Source organism: Hylobates moloch, unplaced genomic scaffold, assembly GCF_009828535.3.
Source record: "Hylobates moloch isolate HMO894 unplaced genomic scaffold, HMol_V3 SCAFFOLD_8, whole genome shotgun sequence".
Lineage (NCBI taxonomy): Eukaryota > Metazoa > Chordata > Mammalia > Primates > Hylobatidae > Hylobates > Hylobates moloch.
In genome coordinates, this window is record NW_026652283.1 from 52883324 (window position 1) to 52901099 (window position 17776).

Here is a 17776-nt window from a genome sequence, read left to right on the forward strand (position 1 = left end):
TGCATCACCCCACTGGGCCTTCCCTCATCGAGAGAGGAAGTGTGCAGGGGGTGGGGGCAGCTGCAGGCAGAGGCGGCACCACCTCTGCAGCAGAGGGCATCTGCCCCAGCCCTTTCCTCCAGGGCTCCGCACAGAAAGAGGGAAAAAGACAGAAGGCGACTTGAACAGGGGGCAGACAGGGGAGCAGAGCCGGCTGAGGCCCACGGGCCTTTCTGTAGTCATGCTCCTCAACACTGTGGCAGGGCCAGCTGGGGACCAGAGGAGGGCCTGGAAACAGCGGCCAGGGAGGTGGGGGAAGAGATTCCTGGCAGAAGGGGAGGCAACTGTGATTCCAAATCATAAACAGCAAAGGACGAAGGAGCTAGACATCCCCCTCTCCAACATGCCCTTAGGCAAGCAGAAGCCCAATCACATGAACCTGGGCTGCCCTCGCTTGGTTAAGGCAGGTGCGGGGCTGGGGGACTACAGTGGACTCAGTGTTTGTGTCTCCCCAAGATTCCTAGGTTGAAACCGTATCCCCAGTGTGAGGGTGTTAGGAGGTGGAGCTTTGGGAGGTGAGTAGGTCATGGGGCACGGCCCTTATGAATGGGATTAGTGCCCTTCTAAGAGGCCCCAGAGGGCTGCCTTGCCCCTTCCTCCACCTGAGGGCACAGCAAGAAGGCACCATCTATGAATCAATCAAGAGCAGCCCTCACCAGACGCTGAATCTGCTTGTGCCTTGATCCTGGACCTCACAGCCTCCAGAACTGTGAGCAATAAATTTCTGTTAGTAAGCCACCCAGCCTCTATAGGTTTTTTGTTATAGCAGCCCAAATAGACTAAGACAGAGGTCCATCCACGTTTTCTGGAGGGTGGTTCTAACTGAGTGGGATTTGTGCAGGAGCTGCCTTACACCGGAGCAGCAACCGTGTCGGCCTCTGCCCTCCGCAGAAACCACAAGACGTCGCAGAGGCTGACATCACCAGACAGCTGGGGAAACGAGAGCTCCAGGATCTCTCAGCCTTGTGGACCAGGAGCCTGGCAAAGACTGAGGCTGGGTTCAACCTCTGTGCAGGCGCCAGCTGCAGTCAGGCCTGCAGATGGCCCCACTCCCACCTTGAGTGTACTTTTCTCACCCTGCTTGGCTCAGGACACTGGCCATGAAGGACAGGCAGCCCCACTTCCCCCGCTACACCTCGGTGGGTCCAGCTTCCCCAAAATATTTGGTGGAGGGGCTGGAGCGAAGGCCGTGGGATAGCATGGTAGGGTTGGAGGTGAAATCCTTGACGTGATCCCTGCACAACCTCTTGACTGGGAACGGAATTGGGGTAAGGCGTTGTACATTTTCCCCAATGATTTTCACAACCACGATCTCACTTCGGCCTCATAATGGTCCTGTGAAGTGAACCAGACAGATGCTATTTCCCCAGCTTTAAAGATAAAGAGGCCTGGGCAAGGGCAATGGCTCCACGGACATGGAGCAGGTAGTTAGCAATGCGCTTTGTTCCCTGGTGGTTTTGCTCAAGTAGCAGGGAGGCACCAGCCTGGGGGATGTGGCAGTGGGGGTTACTGGCAATTTCTGCAGGGTCTCAGGGATGATGATGTCCACTGGTCTGCTGGTGCAGGAGTCTGCCTGCCCTCTCACTTTGGGAGGTCTCCTACTGTCCTGATGCTGAGTAAATAGAGGGACCACGGTGAGGAGGGAGGGAGAGAAAATGTGGGCTCTGAGCTCTTACCTGTTCTGGCCGGAGTCCTGCAAGGAGGTGCCCGAGGCCCAGTCCACATCCCCCACTGGTCGCTCTAGGATCCGGAATAGAAGCAGAGATCAGGACAGAGCCCAAAAGCCAGAAACAGGGCTCTCAGCTGCCACTTAGTGAACACGGAGAAGGGTTTCTCCAGAAGCAACTTACTCCCCAGATAAATCCAACACCTGGCCTGAAAATTGGAGGCTGAGCCTGTCACGACGACTGCTGTGGGCCCAGCCATATGCTGAGAGGACCACATGCCTGGGCTCAGGCATGCAGTGATGAATGAGCTTGTGAGATTTTGGAATGAGAAGGCAGGAAGGGAAAGAGAAGCACTTGTACATCCCATTGGTGCTACCATCTGAGCTCAGCCCAGCTGCTAGAACGCCCAGCCTCCTTTTAGGAAGGGGTTCCTGTCTGCTTGCCCCACCAGAGGGCCCTCACTGAGGGTGAGGACATGTCACTGGAGGGAGAGGCAAAAAGCCACTGCGGAAAGGAATCCAAGCCTCAAGGAAGACGTCATAGTGGCCTCTAACCCCAAGCACACAGGGTGGCCTCCCATTGGTCTGCAGTGTCGGGGCGGGGTGGGGGCTTCAGCAGACAGGCTGCCTGTGAGGCCTCAAAGAATCTATGTCAGAGCCAAGAATAAGAGGCCATCCTGATGATTTTGGTGACAGGCAACTGTCAGGCTCTCCCTCCTTTCCTGCCCCACTCCCTCTATGGGACCCCCTCATCCCCTTTTCCTCCCTCTGGATTCCCTCCTGCTCCCCCCACCACCTGGACCTGCACAGTGTGCTTCACCTGGTGTAGCTGTGTCCCAGGACGGAGTCCAGGCAGGGCTTCCCACCCTGCGGGGGCTCTGCCCAGAAACGCTGAGCATCTCCTGCAGCAACAGGCGGTTTCTCTCCACCTGATCAGACAGGGACAAGGCACTGCTCCCAGCATCCAGAGCCTCCAGGTCTCCAGCTCTCCAGTGCTCGCCCAGCAGGGCTGTCCTGGGGACAAAGTCCTCCTCGGAGGTCAGGGATGTGCTATCCAGATCTGCCTCTGTGACCACGCCATCTGGAAAAGGGTAGGATCTTCCTGTCCTTGGGCTGGGAATGTGGATGATTTTATTACAAGGACCAGGACCCCCAGGCCGTCCGGGAGTAACTCCATGGATGGGGCTCTGTTGCAAAGAGCTGGGCCCCAGCAGCGGACCTCTCTCATGGTCAGGCAGTGTCCATTCGGCTTCTGGAGGCCATGGGCTCCCCATGGTGCAGTACTCACGTCCAGGGGCAGGCGGCCTGGGAAGCCTGGGGCCCCCATCCCTGGCGGGTTCCTCCTCATTGATGCTGCCGTCCAGCTGCCCATCGGGCAGGTTTTGGGTATGAGGAGCCACCACAGCACCTGGCAGGAAAGACCCCTCCGATGGAGTCCCAGCTCTGCCTGCCTTGCCTTGTCTGCATTGGGGTTTCTTGGGGGATGACCGCTCATGGGAAGCAGAGCAGGGACTCACTCCCTGTTTGGCCGCTGTCATCTTTTCCTTCAAAGCCCTCACCTTGGATTCCAGCACAGAGGGGCCTTGGAGCTGTACCCCCCATACCCTGGGAGGCTGGAGGGCCATCGGGCTGGATGTTCTGTTTTCCTGAGGGCAAGGCCAGGGTCTTGGGGGATGTCCATTATCCAGTTGTGGCTCAGGACCACTCCACTCCACAGCTGAGGTCCCCTCCATGGGGCTGGCTGTTCCACTCCCTGTCTTGGGCCCTCTGGAGGAGAAAACAGACAGAGCTCCTGAGACCCAGCACAGGACTAACCCCCACAACCTCCCGGGGCCCCAAAGTGTCTTGGTGTTGAGTCCTGTCCAGATGAAAGTAACCTGGAGACAGAGCAGGGGATGCTCTCTAGATCAGTGGTCCCCAACCTTTTTGGCACCAGAGGGACTGGTTTCATGGAAGACAGTTTTTCCATGGATCAGGGGCAGGGTGGGGTGGAATGGTTTTGGGATGAAACTGTTCCATCTCACATCATGAGGCATTAGTTAGATTCTCATAAGGAGCTTGCACCTTAGCTCCCTCACATGCGCAGTTCACAATAAAATTTGTGCTCCTATGAAAATCTAATGCCACTGCTCATCTGACAGGAGGCAGAGCTCAGGTGGTAATGCTCAGGTGGTAATGCTCACTTGCTCGCCGCCACTCACCTCCTGCTGTGTGGCCTGGTTCCTAAGAGGCCACAGACTGCTATGGTCTGTGGACCGCTATTGGTTCGTGGCCTGGGGGTTGGGGACCCCTGCTATAGATAACGTGAAAGCACTTTTAAAAAAAATGCAAGTCATTGAAGAGTGCAAATAAGTTATTGTCGAATTTTTTCTTCCAAGTCTCAGTAGTGTTCTAGTTTTTCTATCCCCATTTTACAGATGGGCAAAATGAAGCTTCAGAGGACAACTAATCCTATGCCAAATGTGGACCAGAGTGAAAACCAGGGTGATTTCCCAATCCCTAGCCTCTTGCTTTGCTGAAGGGTAGTTTCAGTAGAGGATGCCCGCATCTGTTAACAGGCAACATGCTCTTCCCTCTCCAAGGGGAGCCAATGAGGTTGATAGACATCAGGAAGACATCAAGCAGGATCTGACCTCCAGTAGAAGGTGCTGCATCCAACCTCACCCCTGACCCCTGATGCACAAGCCACAGGACCACAGCATGGGGTTGAGTTCAAAGGGAGACCTTGACCAGTCAGGAACGCCGATCAGGCATCTGCTCTATGCCAGGCGGGACTGCAAGTGCTTTCAAACACACTCCCCCCAATAATCCTGACCCTAACAGAATGGCATTACTGACCAGGAGCGGTGGCTCACACCTGTAATCCCAGCACTTTGGGAGGCTGAGGCAGGTGGATCACTTGAGGTCAGGAGTTCGAGACCAGCCTGGCCAACATGGTGAAAGTCCTCCATTAAAAATACAAAAAAATTGGCCAGGCGCGGTGGCTCACACCTGTAATCCCAGCACTTTGGGAGGCTGAGGCGGGTGGATCATGAGGTCAGGAGTGCTGCTCACCTGTAGTCCCAGCTACTCAAGAGGCTGAGGCAAGGTAATTGCTTGAACTCAGGAGGCAGAGATTGCAGTGAGCCAAGATTGCACCACTGCACTCCAGCCTGGGCGACAGAGCAAGACTCTGTCTCAAAAATAAATAAATAAATAAATATAAAAAATACAAAAAATACAAAAAATTAGCTGAGCGTGGTGGCAGGCACCTGTAGTCCCAGCTACTTGGGAGGCAGAGGCAGGAGAATCACTTGAACCCAGAAGGCGGAGGTTACAGTGAGCCGAGATCCCGCCACTGCACTCCAGCCTGGGCGATAGAGCGAGACTCTGTCTCCAAAAAAAAAAAGGAAAAAGAAAAAGAAAAGAAAAAATGGCTTTATTATATACTTCTACAGATGGAGAAACTGAGGCAGAGATTACAATACACAGGTGCTAAGAGGAGGCCCAGTTTGCAATCTAAAGCTTCTCATTCCAAGCCCAGGCCTTTTCCAAAACATGTAGTGATCACTTAACCCTACTCCCCTTATTCCGTAAATGACAACGTTCCATCCCCAGAGGCTAGGTGGCTTGCCAGCGCTGCACAGACCCTTAGCAGTATGGCTGATGTTTACCCCTTCACAAGGAATGAAGGCGAGCAGGGGTTTGACTCAGGGTGTTGCATGCGTATCTACGTGCCGCAGCGTTTTAATATTGATTCTACCTTCTGAGAAAAATACAACTTTAATACCATACATCTAGATGTGCCCCACTTGAAGTAAACTCTGTGCATAAAAATCCTTATGTGTATACACTACAAATTAGGAGTCATCCACTTTGTAACACTGCCCAAGGATTCACCATAAAATTCTCTTAAATGGCAAGTCTCTCTGTAGTCGTTTATTACAATTCAATTTATACACAAGCTTTCAGGAATGTACATATTTTATAAAGCAAAATACACATATAATGCGAAATGTCACACCAGTTTTAAGCCAGTAAAGTTTAAGGATTATCTTTAGGAGGACAGAAATAATTTGTTCTATGAGTTAATCTAGAATGCAGCAAGTTTCTATTTGCATCTCCTTCTTCTCCTCTAAAGTCCAATCCAGAAAACAGGGGATTAGAATGTAATATGAGCAATTTCTGTTAAGTTAAAAGAACTTTTTGTTTTTGGGGAGGCTGAAGCCAGAGAAGGCCAGGCTTGAGCCCAGGAGGTCGAGGTTGCAGTGAGCCATGATCGCATCACTGCACTCCAGCCTGGGCGACAGAGCGAGACCCTGGCTCCAAAAAATTAAAGTAAGAATTGTTGATGGGTAAACTCTGGAACAGCACGCCAGAGACCTTAAAGAATGAGACCCTCCCACTGGAGTCCCCTGGGCACGGGCTTTCGGGAAGATATGTCAGCTCGGAGCTGCCTGGTTCTGTGGCCCAAACACTGTGATGTATTTCCCCTAACTCAGAGGGGCCAAACGAAGATGGACGTGAAGGGCGGGCCTCCCCACGACCTTTCCAGCTCCGAGTCTGTGGGAGGCCCGCTTCCCAGTGGCCGGGGCAACCTGGGCTCCCCGCTCCGCCGCCCCGCCGGTCCGCCACCCCCGCCCGGCCGGCCCGGCGCTGCCTCCTCTATACTCACTGGGGGCTGCCGCCTGCGGGTTTGGCCGCCGCCGCCTCTGTCCCCTCCATCCCTCGGAGAGGCCAGGCCCTCTCCAGCCCCTTCTCCCTCCCAGGCCCGCTGCTGGGTTCGGGGAGGGACTTCCAGCCCCGAATCCGGGGCCGGAGGGAGTGCGGCCCGCAGGCCTCGCCCCTCGGGGCGCGGCCGACCGGGGGTCTGGGACGGCGCCGAGGCCGGGCCAGCTCCCGGCTCTGCGGGCAGCCCTCGGGCCCCGGGTGGGTCCGGCCGGCGCAGCGCCCCGCGGGCCGCACTCCCTCCGGGCGAGAGGAGGGGAAGCGGGGTCGGGCAGGGAGGGCGCTGGCAGGGAAGGAAGTGGCATCAGCTGTCGGTTCACGGCTTTGCCGTGGAGGGGAAGAGCGGCCAAGCCCGCGCCTTCCCGGCCCGCGCCGGGCAGAGGGAGCGGAGCGCGGAGAGGTGGGGCCGCGGGAGGGGCTGGAGGAGCCGGGCCTCGGCCTCCCACCCCGCCCGGAGCCCCGCGGGGCCGCCTCTCCTGAGCCGCGGCCCAGGGAGTGAGTGCCCCCGGCAGCCAGAGGCGCGGGATGGAAGTCCAGGGAGGCCCGGAGCTTGGGGACGACGGGGCTGCCGCCCGCCTCGCAGGGCGGTGGTCCCTTCCCCGCGGGAAAGCGGGCGCGAGAGCGGAGGCGCGCGGGGCGCACGGAGGCCGGGGAGCGCGGGCAGGAGCTGGGGGCGCACCGCGTTCTCGCCGGGCTCCGCGCGCCGCTGGTAACCCTACACCCAGGGCTCGCCTTTCGGGGTGGAAGCTGAGGAATGCCTTTTGTGTGGACAAGTTTTCCGGAGGAGCCGGCCGCCCTCTCTGTAGGGCCGTCCATCGCTCCGTAGAGCCGTTTCCTACGAGGTCAAGGTCGTTGGTTCCCGCTCTCCAGAGGCGTGAGGGAAACCCGGAGGGAACGCGGTCCGCGCATCCCGTCTGCCCCGGTGCGGGAATTGCCCGCCGCCGCCTTGGGTGGGGACCGGTTCTCAGGGTCCTGGGGACTCTCGAGCAGATCACTTTCCCCAGCGCCGGGCGGGGGTCGCAGCCAGGGGCATTCCCTGCAACCGCGGCCCAAACCGACGGAGCTTGCTTTCTCCTTCCACCCAGAGGGGGTGACCGAGCCTCACCTATTTCCAAGACTATTTTTTCACAAAGACGGGAAGCAATAAAAGTGGCCTCAGGAGATTCCGGAAAACTCTACAAAGAGAAAGTGCCCGTTCATCTTTCCTTCAGCCGACAGGCTTCACTGTGCAGCACGGGGTAGTTGTGCACCTCCAGATGACAGGACAGACACAGCAACAGTAAGGGCCGCGCAATATGTACTCGGGCAGGGGAGGAGGGGAAGGAAGTTTTCTAGAGGGGCTGCCTCTTGAGTCAGGAGGGGGTTACTCTGCACAAGGTGGGGGAAGGGGCGTCTGGCAGGGCAACAGGAGAGCGGAGCCTGGGGAGCTGTGAGTGGATTGGCGTCTTGGCAATCTAGGAGCTTGAGAGATTATCCAGTGCAAACCCTCTGTGTCACAGTACAGGCCCAAGGTTACGTCAGAGGCTTCGAACCAGAGCGACTCCATCTTGTGTGAGGGCGAGGAAAATGAGGCTGGGACTTGCTGGGCCACATTCCCAGTGAGTTAGCTATTCCCAGCTTCTAGATATTTACGGTTAAGAGAACAAATTAATAACGTTTACTAAACAGACCCAGACTTAGGAGTGTCCTGATATCCTGATATCTTGAGAACAGACTCATTTCTAATTATGCTTTAAAGTGAATAATATCGATTATTGCAAAATATAGTAATTAAGAAAATTAATCCTTTATCACAAACCCTTGTAGCACAGCACATCTCCCCATGATCTTTTTTCATCCTATATAAGCGAGTATTGTACCCAGGATGGATGCGTTCCTCCTCTTACTTTCCAGAACTCCCTCCTCTGTCTATGGAGTAGCTGTACTTTCACCACTTTACTTTCTTACTAAACTTGCTTTTGCTTTGCACTGTGAACGCACCTTGTTTTTTTTTTTTTTTCTTTTTTTGAGACAGAGTCTTGCTCTGTTGCCCAGGCTGGAGGGCAGTGGGGTGATCGATTCTCCCACCTCAGCCTCCTGAGTAGCTGGGACTATAGACATGCACCACCACGCCTGGCTACTTTTTGTATTTTTAGTAGAGATGGGGTTTCACCATGTTGGCCAGGCCGGTCTCGAACTCCTGGCCTCAAGTGATCCACCTGCCTCGGCCTCCCAAAATTCTGGGATTATAGGCATGAGCCACCATGCCCAGCCTTGCCCTGAATTCTTTCTTCCGAGAGATCCAAAAACCCTTTCTTGTGGTCTGGATTGGGACCCCTCTCCTGTAGCAGTTACACAGCTCTGGTGACAGGTGGTCTCCAGGGTCCTGGGTGGCCTCTTCCCTCCCTGAAACTCACCATGTTCCCAGAACAAGAAGTTCGTCTAACAAAGCATTGACTGCTTTTGCTTATTAGTATTGATCGCTTCACAGAGTGGTGCCTCCACTATTTGCAGCGGGCATACTGGGCATCAGGCATTGGCTAAGCAGTTTAAATTCATTATCTCGTATATCAGCCTTAAGAAGTGGGCAATGGCTATTGTCTCCTTACTTCTTTTTTTTTCTTTGGCCCAGGCTGGAGTGCAGTGGCGCTATCTCGGCTCACTGCAAGCTCCGCCTCCCAGGTTCACACCATTCTCCTGCCTCAGCCTCCCAAGTAGCTGGGGCTATAGGCGCCCACCACCACGCCTGGCTAATTTTTTGTATTTTTAGTAGAGACAGGGTTTCACGGTGTTAGCCAGGATGGTCTCAATCTCCTGACCTCGTTATCCGCCCACCTCGGCCTCCCAAAGTGCTGGGATTACAGGCGTGAGCCACCACGCCCGGCCTATTGTCTCCTTTCTATAGACACAGTGTAAGTTAATGCCCCAGGATCCACAGCTGGGTAAGCTGCAGTCTAGTCTCCTAGAGTCCAAGCCGTCATGCCAGTACACTGCACAGTGATGTCGCCAGCGTCTGCCTGTTCAACATGGAAAGATTTAGTTTAAAAAAAAAATCAAAAGATTTGTGAAAAAAATCACGAAGTGCTGTGATACTGAAAATGTGCTGGCACAGCGGCTTGGCCCTTCCTGGCTTTCTTATTCCTGCCGTCTAAGTTAAAAGCCCCTCACAACTCCTTCCTCTCCTGCATGCCCAGTGTTAAGCCTGACAGCAGCAACACTGTTACTATTATTGGGGGCCTCCTATGAGCTAAGGTACCCCACATAGGATCTTTTACATCTTTACAACAACCATGCAAAATAGGTATAGTGTATCTCCACTTTAGTGATAAAGAAATCGAGCTGCAGAGAGGTTAAGTAGCTTGCCCAAGGCCACACAGCTAATATAGCTAGAATCTGAACCCAACTCTGTCTGGTTCGAAGATTTTCTGCCTTGCTTCCTCTTTTATAGAGGCACCTCTGAGTTCAGACTCCACGGCTTCTGCTCCCACCCTCCCCCAGAAGTTAATGATCTATAAGGCAAGTTTCTGAAAGTTCCAGCAAAGGTTTAATGTCTAAAGAAAACCTGCCTCCCCCCAATGTTTTGAGATGCAAATAATCACTTTCAGTTTATTTGGGTTAAAGTTTTTTTTTTTTTTTTTTTTTTTTGCGAGGGGATTACATCTATACCCAGGCCTTAAAAGCCACCTGTCCTAAAGATACCCATGAGCATGAGCAAATCCTTAGAATGCTGTTGAATTGTGACATCTACATGTCGAGGGCATTCTTGTTCATCTGGATTCTGTTTGGTTTAGCAGATATATGTTGAACTCCTATGATATGTCAGAGACTGCAGAGACTAAATTTAGCACCACAGACCCTAGTTTTGAGGAATTTCTGGTTGAGTTGGGGAGGGGCAGGCACACAAACTTTCTATATACATGCTCCCATCCAGGTCAGCATTAGGTGGTGTAGGTTGCTCACAGAAAAGGCTAGATTGAGGGGTGTGTGTTGGGTGAGAAGGGGTACCATGGAGAACTGGATCTTGGAGAATGAGCAGGAATTAGCCAGACAGAAGGGGAGGGGTGAGAGAAGACGTTTCAGGTAAAGAGATGAGCATAAATGCAGGCTCGGAGGTGTGAAACTGCCTGGTTTCAGTGTTACTAAGTGTAAAATTTAACCCAGGAAAGTCAGGGGAAGGATGAGGTTGTAGAGCAGGGGAGTTTGGGTCTGGGTGAGGAGCTTGGACCCCACCCTGTGACTGGCAACCCCTCAGGTGTGGTCTTGACCAACACCTTAGCCCTTGAGCTGGGCACATAACAATCTTATTTATTTCCTTATGCGTCAGACACTTTCATTATCATCTTCTGGAGGGAAGTCTAGGAGGAAAACAAATACAATGTAAACTGATCACAAAGCCCCTTCCTCTGCTGAACAACTAGGGAAATGGACCATCCCAAGAAGGCCCTTTGACTTACTCTCAGTGAAAACACAAGCCTCATCCTTCCTCCCAACTTTCCAGGGTGCTCTGAACATTGGAAATACGGCGCCATGTGAGCTGTGGGAACCAGGTTTCACTCAGGATGAAGGGAAAAGTGAGGGAGATGGTCCTTCCAGCTCACACCATTAGAGAAAAGTGGGGCAGGAATGGGGTGGGGGCACACTTCTACCATCCTTCAACTGTCCAGCCTAAAGGAGCTTGTCCAAATGGAAACCTGCATTTCCTGGTGGCTCCTGTCTTGCTCACGGGAACATGGTCCAAGGAGGCAACTGATCTGAGCAGCAACTGCTGAGGACCCCATTGCCAGCCCCAGGCCTGCCCTCATCACTTCCTCCAGCAGAGGAGCGAGGGCGCATGCAGGGTCTACCATGTAGCTGCTTCCCCCCTCCCAAAACCCTCCCGCGGTTCCCCTATACTCCACACTACACTGCTGGGAAGGCTGATTCTGAGGCCTCACCTATGCAGATTCTGATTCCTTAGGTTGGAGCAAGGCCCAGGAACCTGTTTCCTTCCAAGATTCCCAGGTGATGTTGAGGCCCGGTCAGTCTGGGGAAGCACAGGGCCTCGAGTTAAAACTCAAAAGCCTTTGCATGGCACATGGGTCCCTCCAGCCTCGTCTCTCATCCCAGCCCCCGAGAGCCTGCCCTGCTTCCTCAACATATTGAGTTGCTTCTAGTTCCCTGGCTGGTGACACTGAGTCCTGTCTCCTTGCCTTTGCCCAGGCATTCCTTCAGCCTGAAATACCTGCTTCACTCCACATGCACACATCCTGCTGTGGACTGAACTGTGGCCCCCTCCAAATTCGTATGTTGATGCCCTAACCCCTCCGTGGGATAGTATTAGGAGGCGGGGCCTTTGGGAGGTGATTAGGGTTAGAGGAGGTCATGACAGTGAGGTCCCCACAATGGGATTAGCATCCTGACAAAAAGAGACCCCAGAGAGCTCTCTCCCTGTGCACCCTCTCCACCATGTGAGGATATAATGAGAAGGCAGCTGTCCGCAGGCCAGGAGGGGAGCCCTCACCAGCGCTCCACCGAGCTGGCATGTGACCTCAGACGTTTGCCTCCAGAACTGTGGAAATAATTTCCTGTGTTTTAAGCCACCCAGTCTATGGTGTTTTGTTATGGCAGCCCGAGCAGACTGACATCCCCATCCCAACTTGGCTGTCTCCTCCTAGACCTTCCACACTCAGCTCACATGTCACCTCCTCAGGGAAGCCTTCCCCCACTCCCTCCACAGCCCTCACCTGTCAGAGCACCTGCTTCTATCAGAGCACTTGTCCACAGTTGTGCACATCTAAGCCCGTGTGTCTCCCACTTCACAGAGACTTCTTGCGAGCAGCACCGTGTCTGATCCTTCCTGTGTCCCTGGCCCCTAAGAGGTGCCCACCACACAAAAGGTGTGGACCAAATGCCAGATGATTAAATAAAAGAAAAAATCCCTATCAGATAGCGATGCCTAAGAGAGAGAGGGGCCACAGCTTGCTAAGAGAATCAAGGTCCTCTCCAAAGGATTTGGTTCGTCCACTCAGTATGGCCAGTCCTGCCCCAAGCCCTGCGAGAAGTCAGCCACCGGCAGGGCCGGGAGCTGTGCCCAGGCTTCCTGACTGAGCCCTGCTTACGTCCAATGCCCAGGCCTCCTCGCCCCTGGCCCCCTTCCCTCTTTTCTCTTCCCCAAAATGCCGTCCATCACCCACAGAAGCGTTGGCCTTCAATTAGTGAGCCTGGAAATTTGGAAATAAAATGCCTATCAGAAGAAGAAATGGATAGGGGTGGGGAAGAAGAGAAGGCAATGAGAGAAAAGTGCAAAAACAGGCTGGGAGAGAACACTAGGAGAGATGCTGTCAGAGGACAGTTGGGCACCTCCAGACTGCAGCCACCGGTCTTCCTGTCACGCCTCTCTGCATGCTGCAGCACACACGGGCACACACACACTCACACACATCAGCTCTGAGCGCTGCACCACCCTGAATCTATAGATGCCCAAAGGAGAACAGACGTGTGGCTCTTACCTGGTCGGGCTCAGCCCACGCCACTCCCCCAGGCTGGCAGGCAGGAAGCCCACTGGGGTGGGACCAGGACCCTGGCCAGGGATTTTAACTGCAGACTTCACTATCTCTGCCCACTCACTCTGCATCAACTCTTGACTCTGCCAGGCATCTGTTCTCATGCCCGACTCCAGTTGCAGCTTTTCATTTCATAATCCTAATCACAGGGAAATGACTGGGATTAGGGATTTTTTTTTTTTCTGAGACAGAGTCTTGCTCTGTAGCCCAGAGCTGGAGTACAATGGCATGATCTCGGCTCACTGCAACCTCCGCCTCCTGGGTTCAAGCAATTCTCCTGCCTCAGCTTCCTGAGTACCTAGGACTACAGGTGCCTACCACCACACCCGGCTAATTTTTGTATTTTTAGTAGAGACAGGGTTTCACCATGTTGGCCAGGCTGGTCTCGAACTCCTGACCTCGTGATCTGCCCACCTCGACCTCCCAAAGTGCTGGAATTACAGGCGTGAGCCACTGCGTCCAGCCGGGAAATACTTTAATACTCTCCCTCGTAGTCTACCATGCTTGCTCTGTAGGAGGCCGTCATCAGTATGAGGGAGGTCACCTGGCTTTAACCTATCTGTCGACAGTCACTGTCAGCTTGGCCAAGTCAATTTTCTCAGCTACAAATGAAAAGAGACTCAGGGAGAAAGATCTTGGAGGATGACTAAGACCTGAAGTCATACTTGTGACCATTTTCAATCTTGAGAAAAACAGAAAATATCTATATTATATTAATGATTGGCTTGAGAGACCATGAAAACATATATTAGCACGATTCTCACCTCAATAGTTCAATAAAAAATTATGAGCATTTCAGTGGAAGCTAAAAAAAAGTATTTGACAAAATTCCACACTGTACCTGGAAGTAGAAGCTTTCCTTAATATAATAAAAATATTATATCTCAAAGCCAACATTTAACAGCCAACATAGTCACAGCCTAGTGAAACTCCAGCACAGTCCCACCAAAGTTAGGAACAAAACTGGAATGCTTCGCATCACCATATTAATTTAACAATGGGATTCTGAAATGTATAATTATTAAAAGGGAGTTGCCAAAATCATTATACTTTGTAGATGATATTATTGTTTACGATGAAAAACCCAAGTAAATCATACTCAAATTGGACACAAGATAAGTGTTCAAATCTAGTTTACCAGGCAAGGTGTGGTGGCTCATACTCGTAATCCTGGCACTTTGGGAGGCCAAGGTGGGAGGATCACTTGAGGCCAGTAGTTTAAGACTAGCCTGGTCGACATAGTGAGACCCTGTTTCTACAAAAAATAAATAAATAAATAAATAAATAAATAAATAAATAAATAAAGTTCTAGTTTTCCTAAATACCAGCATTAATCAAATAGAAGACAGAACTGAAAGAACAAAAAACCTCAGCCAGAAGAATAATAGCCCATTTAGAAAAAACCTTCACACTAAAGACATTTACAAGCATGTTAATAGCAACATTGTTTATAATACAAAATAATTGAAAACAACTCAAATAGCCATTGATGGTAGAAAGGATAATTGTGGCATATTTGTAAAATGGAATATTACATAGCAATGAAAATATAGCTACAGGCCAGGCGTGGTGGCTCACACCTATAATCCCAGAACTTTGGGAGGCCGAGGGTGGATCACAAGGTCAGGAGTTCGAGACCAGCCTGGCCAACATGGTGAAACCCCGTCTCTACTAAAAATACAAAAATTAGCTGGGCATGGTGGCAGGTGCCTGTAATTCCAGCTACTCAGGAGGCTGAAGCAGAATTGCTTGAACCTGGAAGGCAGAGGTTGCAGTGAGCCGAGATCGTGCCACTGCACTCCAGCCTGGGTGAAAGAGCAAGACTCTATCTAAAATAAATAAATAAATAAATAAAATAAAATATAGCTACGGGGAAAATATCACTGATTATCACTAACATGTTGAACAAGCAAAGCGAGTCAAAAAGAAACACAAAATTAAAAGATACATTATTTTGGGACACATACATTTGGAGTGAAACTGTAATAAAAAGCAACAGAATTATTAACACAGACTCACGGTAGTGCCCTACTGAAGGCGGGAAGATAAAGGGGGATAGAAACTGGGGAGAAGGACATGGAGGGGTCCAAAGGCAAAGGCAATGCCTTCCTGTGTTGGGTGATGACTGTGTGGGTGTTCATGTTATTCTTCTTAACATTGTGAGAGATATATATTGATAAATATACGTACAAGATAAATATATGTATACACAACATATCATAATTTTTTAGAATGTGGAAATCACATGAAAAATCTTTACCATGTATATTAGTCCATTCTCACACTGCTAATAAAGACATACCTGAGACTGGGTCATTTATAAAGAAAAGCGGCTTAATTGATTCACAGTTTCACATGGCTGGGGAGGCCTCAGGAAACTTATAATCAAGGCAGAAGGGGAAGCAAACACATCCTTCTCACATGGCAGCAGGAGAGAGAATGAGAGCCCCTTATAAAACCATCAGATCACGTGAGAACTCATTCACTATCACGAGAACAGCGCGGGGGAAACCACCCCCATGAGTCAATTATCTCCATCTGTCCCATCTTTGACACGTGGGGATTATTACAATTCAAGGTGAGATTTGGGTGGGGACACAGCCAAACCATATCACCATGTATATGAAAGAAAATCTGGGTAAATGGAGAAATATTTATTCAGTGCTCCTGGATACTAATTAGATATTATGAAGGTGAAATTTTTCCCCAAATTAATTAAAAAATTTAGTGTAATTTCAGTCAAGATCCCATAAATAGGCCAGGCAGTGGTGGCTTATGCCTGTAATCCCAGCACTTTGGGAGGCCGAGGCAGGCAGATCACCTGAGGTCAGGAGTTCGACATCAGCCTGACCAACATGGCAAAACTCCATCTCTACTAAAAATACAAAAATTAGCCGGGTGTGCTGATGTGCACCTGTAATCCCAGCTACTCAGGAGGCTGAGGCAGGAGAATCGCTTGAACCCAGGGGGGCAGAGGTTGCAGCAAGCTGAGATCACTCCACTGCACTCCAACCTGGGCGACAGAGTGAGACTCCATCTCAAAAAAAAAAAAAAATCCCATAAATCGGCAAAAGTATTTCATAACAGTTTTGCAAAAGAAGAAATATGGAAGGGGGCTTATCATATAAAATATAAAATTTTATCATAAGGTTATAGTAATTAAAATAGAAACTAATACAAAAATAACCAGAGTATTGTCACATAATAGAGAGTATAAAAACAGACCCTAACTTTTCTTCATCTGATAAAGGGTACAGTGTGGAATTTTGTCAAATACTTTTTTTTAGCTTCCACTGAAATGCTCATAATTTTTTATTGAACTATTGAGGTGAGAATCGTGCAAATTCTGTTGCTTTTTATTACAGTTTCACTCCAAATGTATGTGTCCCAAAATAATGTATCTTTTAATTTTGTGTTTCTTTTTGACTCGCTTTGCTTGTTCAACATGTTAGTGATAATCAGTGATATTTTCCCCGTAGCTATATTTTATTTTATTTATTTATTTATTTATTTTAGATAGAGTCTTGCTCTTTCACCCAGGCTGGAGTGCAGTGGCACGATCTCGGCTCACTGCAACCTCTGCCTTCCAGGTTCAAGCAATTCTGCTTCAGCCTCCTGAGTAGCTGGAATTACAGCTTTATTTATTTATTTATTTAAAAAGCCTATAGCTAACATGATATTCAGTGGTGAAATATTGGACACTGATATGGTTTGGCTGTGTCCCCACCCAAATCTCATCTTGAATTGTAGCTCTCAAAATTCCCACATGTCTTGGGAGGGACCTGGTAGGAGGTAATTGAATCACTGGGGCGGGTCTTTTCTCATGATAGTGAATGTCTCATGAGATCTGATGGTTTTATAAAGAGGAATTCCCCTGCACACATTCTCTCCTGTCTGCCAGTATGTAAGACATAGCTTTTGCCTTCCACCACGATTGTGAGGCCTCCCCAGTCATGTGGAACTGTGAGTCCATTAAACCTCTTTTTCTTTATAAATTACCCAGTCTCGGGTATGTCTTTATCAGCAGCATGAAAACTGACTAATAGAGACAATTTCCCCAAGTTCAGGAACAGGGAAAGGATGTTCAGTGTGCCACTTCTACTCAGGGATGTCACAAAAGTTCTAACCAGTGCAATAAAGCTAGAAAAAGTGGGGAAAAGTATAAAAAATGGAAGAAAAAAGTGTTATTATTTGCAGACTGCATGATTTTGGATGTAGGAAAATCCAAAAACATCTCCACACTCTCAAAATTTAGAACTAAATTGAGCAGGGATCTGGATACAAAGTCAGTATATAAAAAGAAGCCCCAAATCAAGATGCTGGCAGGGCCATGCTTCCTCTGAAGGCCCCAGGGAAGGATCTGTTCCAGGGCTCCGTGCTAAGAACTGGCTTTGCTTGATTTGTGGAAGTGTGACTCCAGCCTTCACATGGCATTCCCCCTGTAGTATCTGTGTCCAATTGCCCTCATTTTATAAGGACACCAGTAGTATTGGACTAGGGGCCCACCCCACTATATTCATCTTAATTTATTGCATCTCTAATGATCCTATTTCCAAATAATGTCATTTTGAGACACTGAAGACTTCAACATGAATTTTGGAGGGACACAATTCAACCCATAACAGGATTAAATGCATTCCGATAACAAATTACAACAGATTTTGTTTTTGTTTTTGTTTTGAGACAGGGTCTCACTTTGTCACCCAGGCTGGAGTGCCCTGGTGCAATCATGGCTCACTATAGCCTCAACCGCGTGGCCTCAATCCATCCTCCCACCTCAGCCACTCGAGTAGCTGGGACTACAGGTGCATGCCACCACACCCAGATAAATTTTTTGTATTTT

General features: G+C 50.4%; 1 protein-coding gene across 1 annotated transcript in view; it reads right to left on the reverse strand.

Annotated features, from left to right (window-relative positions):
• Positions 1–6463, reverse strand: part of KIAA1614 (KIAA1614 ortholog) — a 32853-nt gene extending 26390 nt beyond the window's left edge. Inside the window, 3 exon segments of the mRNA XM_032160846.2 lie at positions 1716–1779; positions 2526–3472; positions 6360–6463. Of these exon segments, the coding sequence (XP_032016737.1) occupies positions 1716–1779; positions 2526–3472; positions 6360–6409 (1061 nt within the window). The 5' untranslated portion in view covers positions 6410–6463.
• Positions 6464–17776: the final 11313 nt, after the last annotated feature.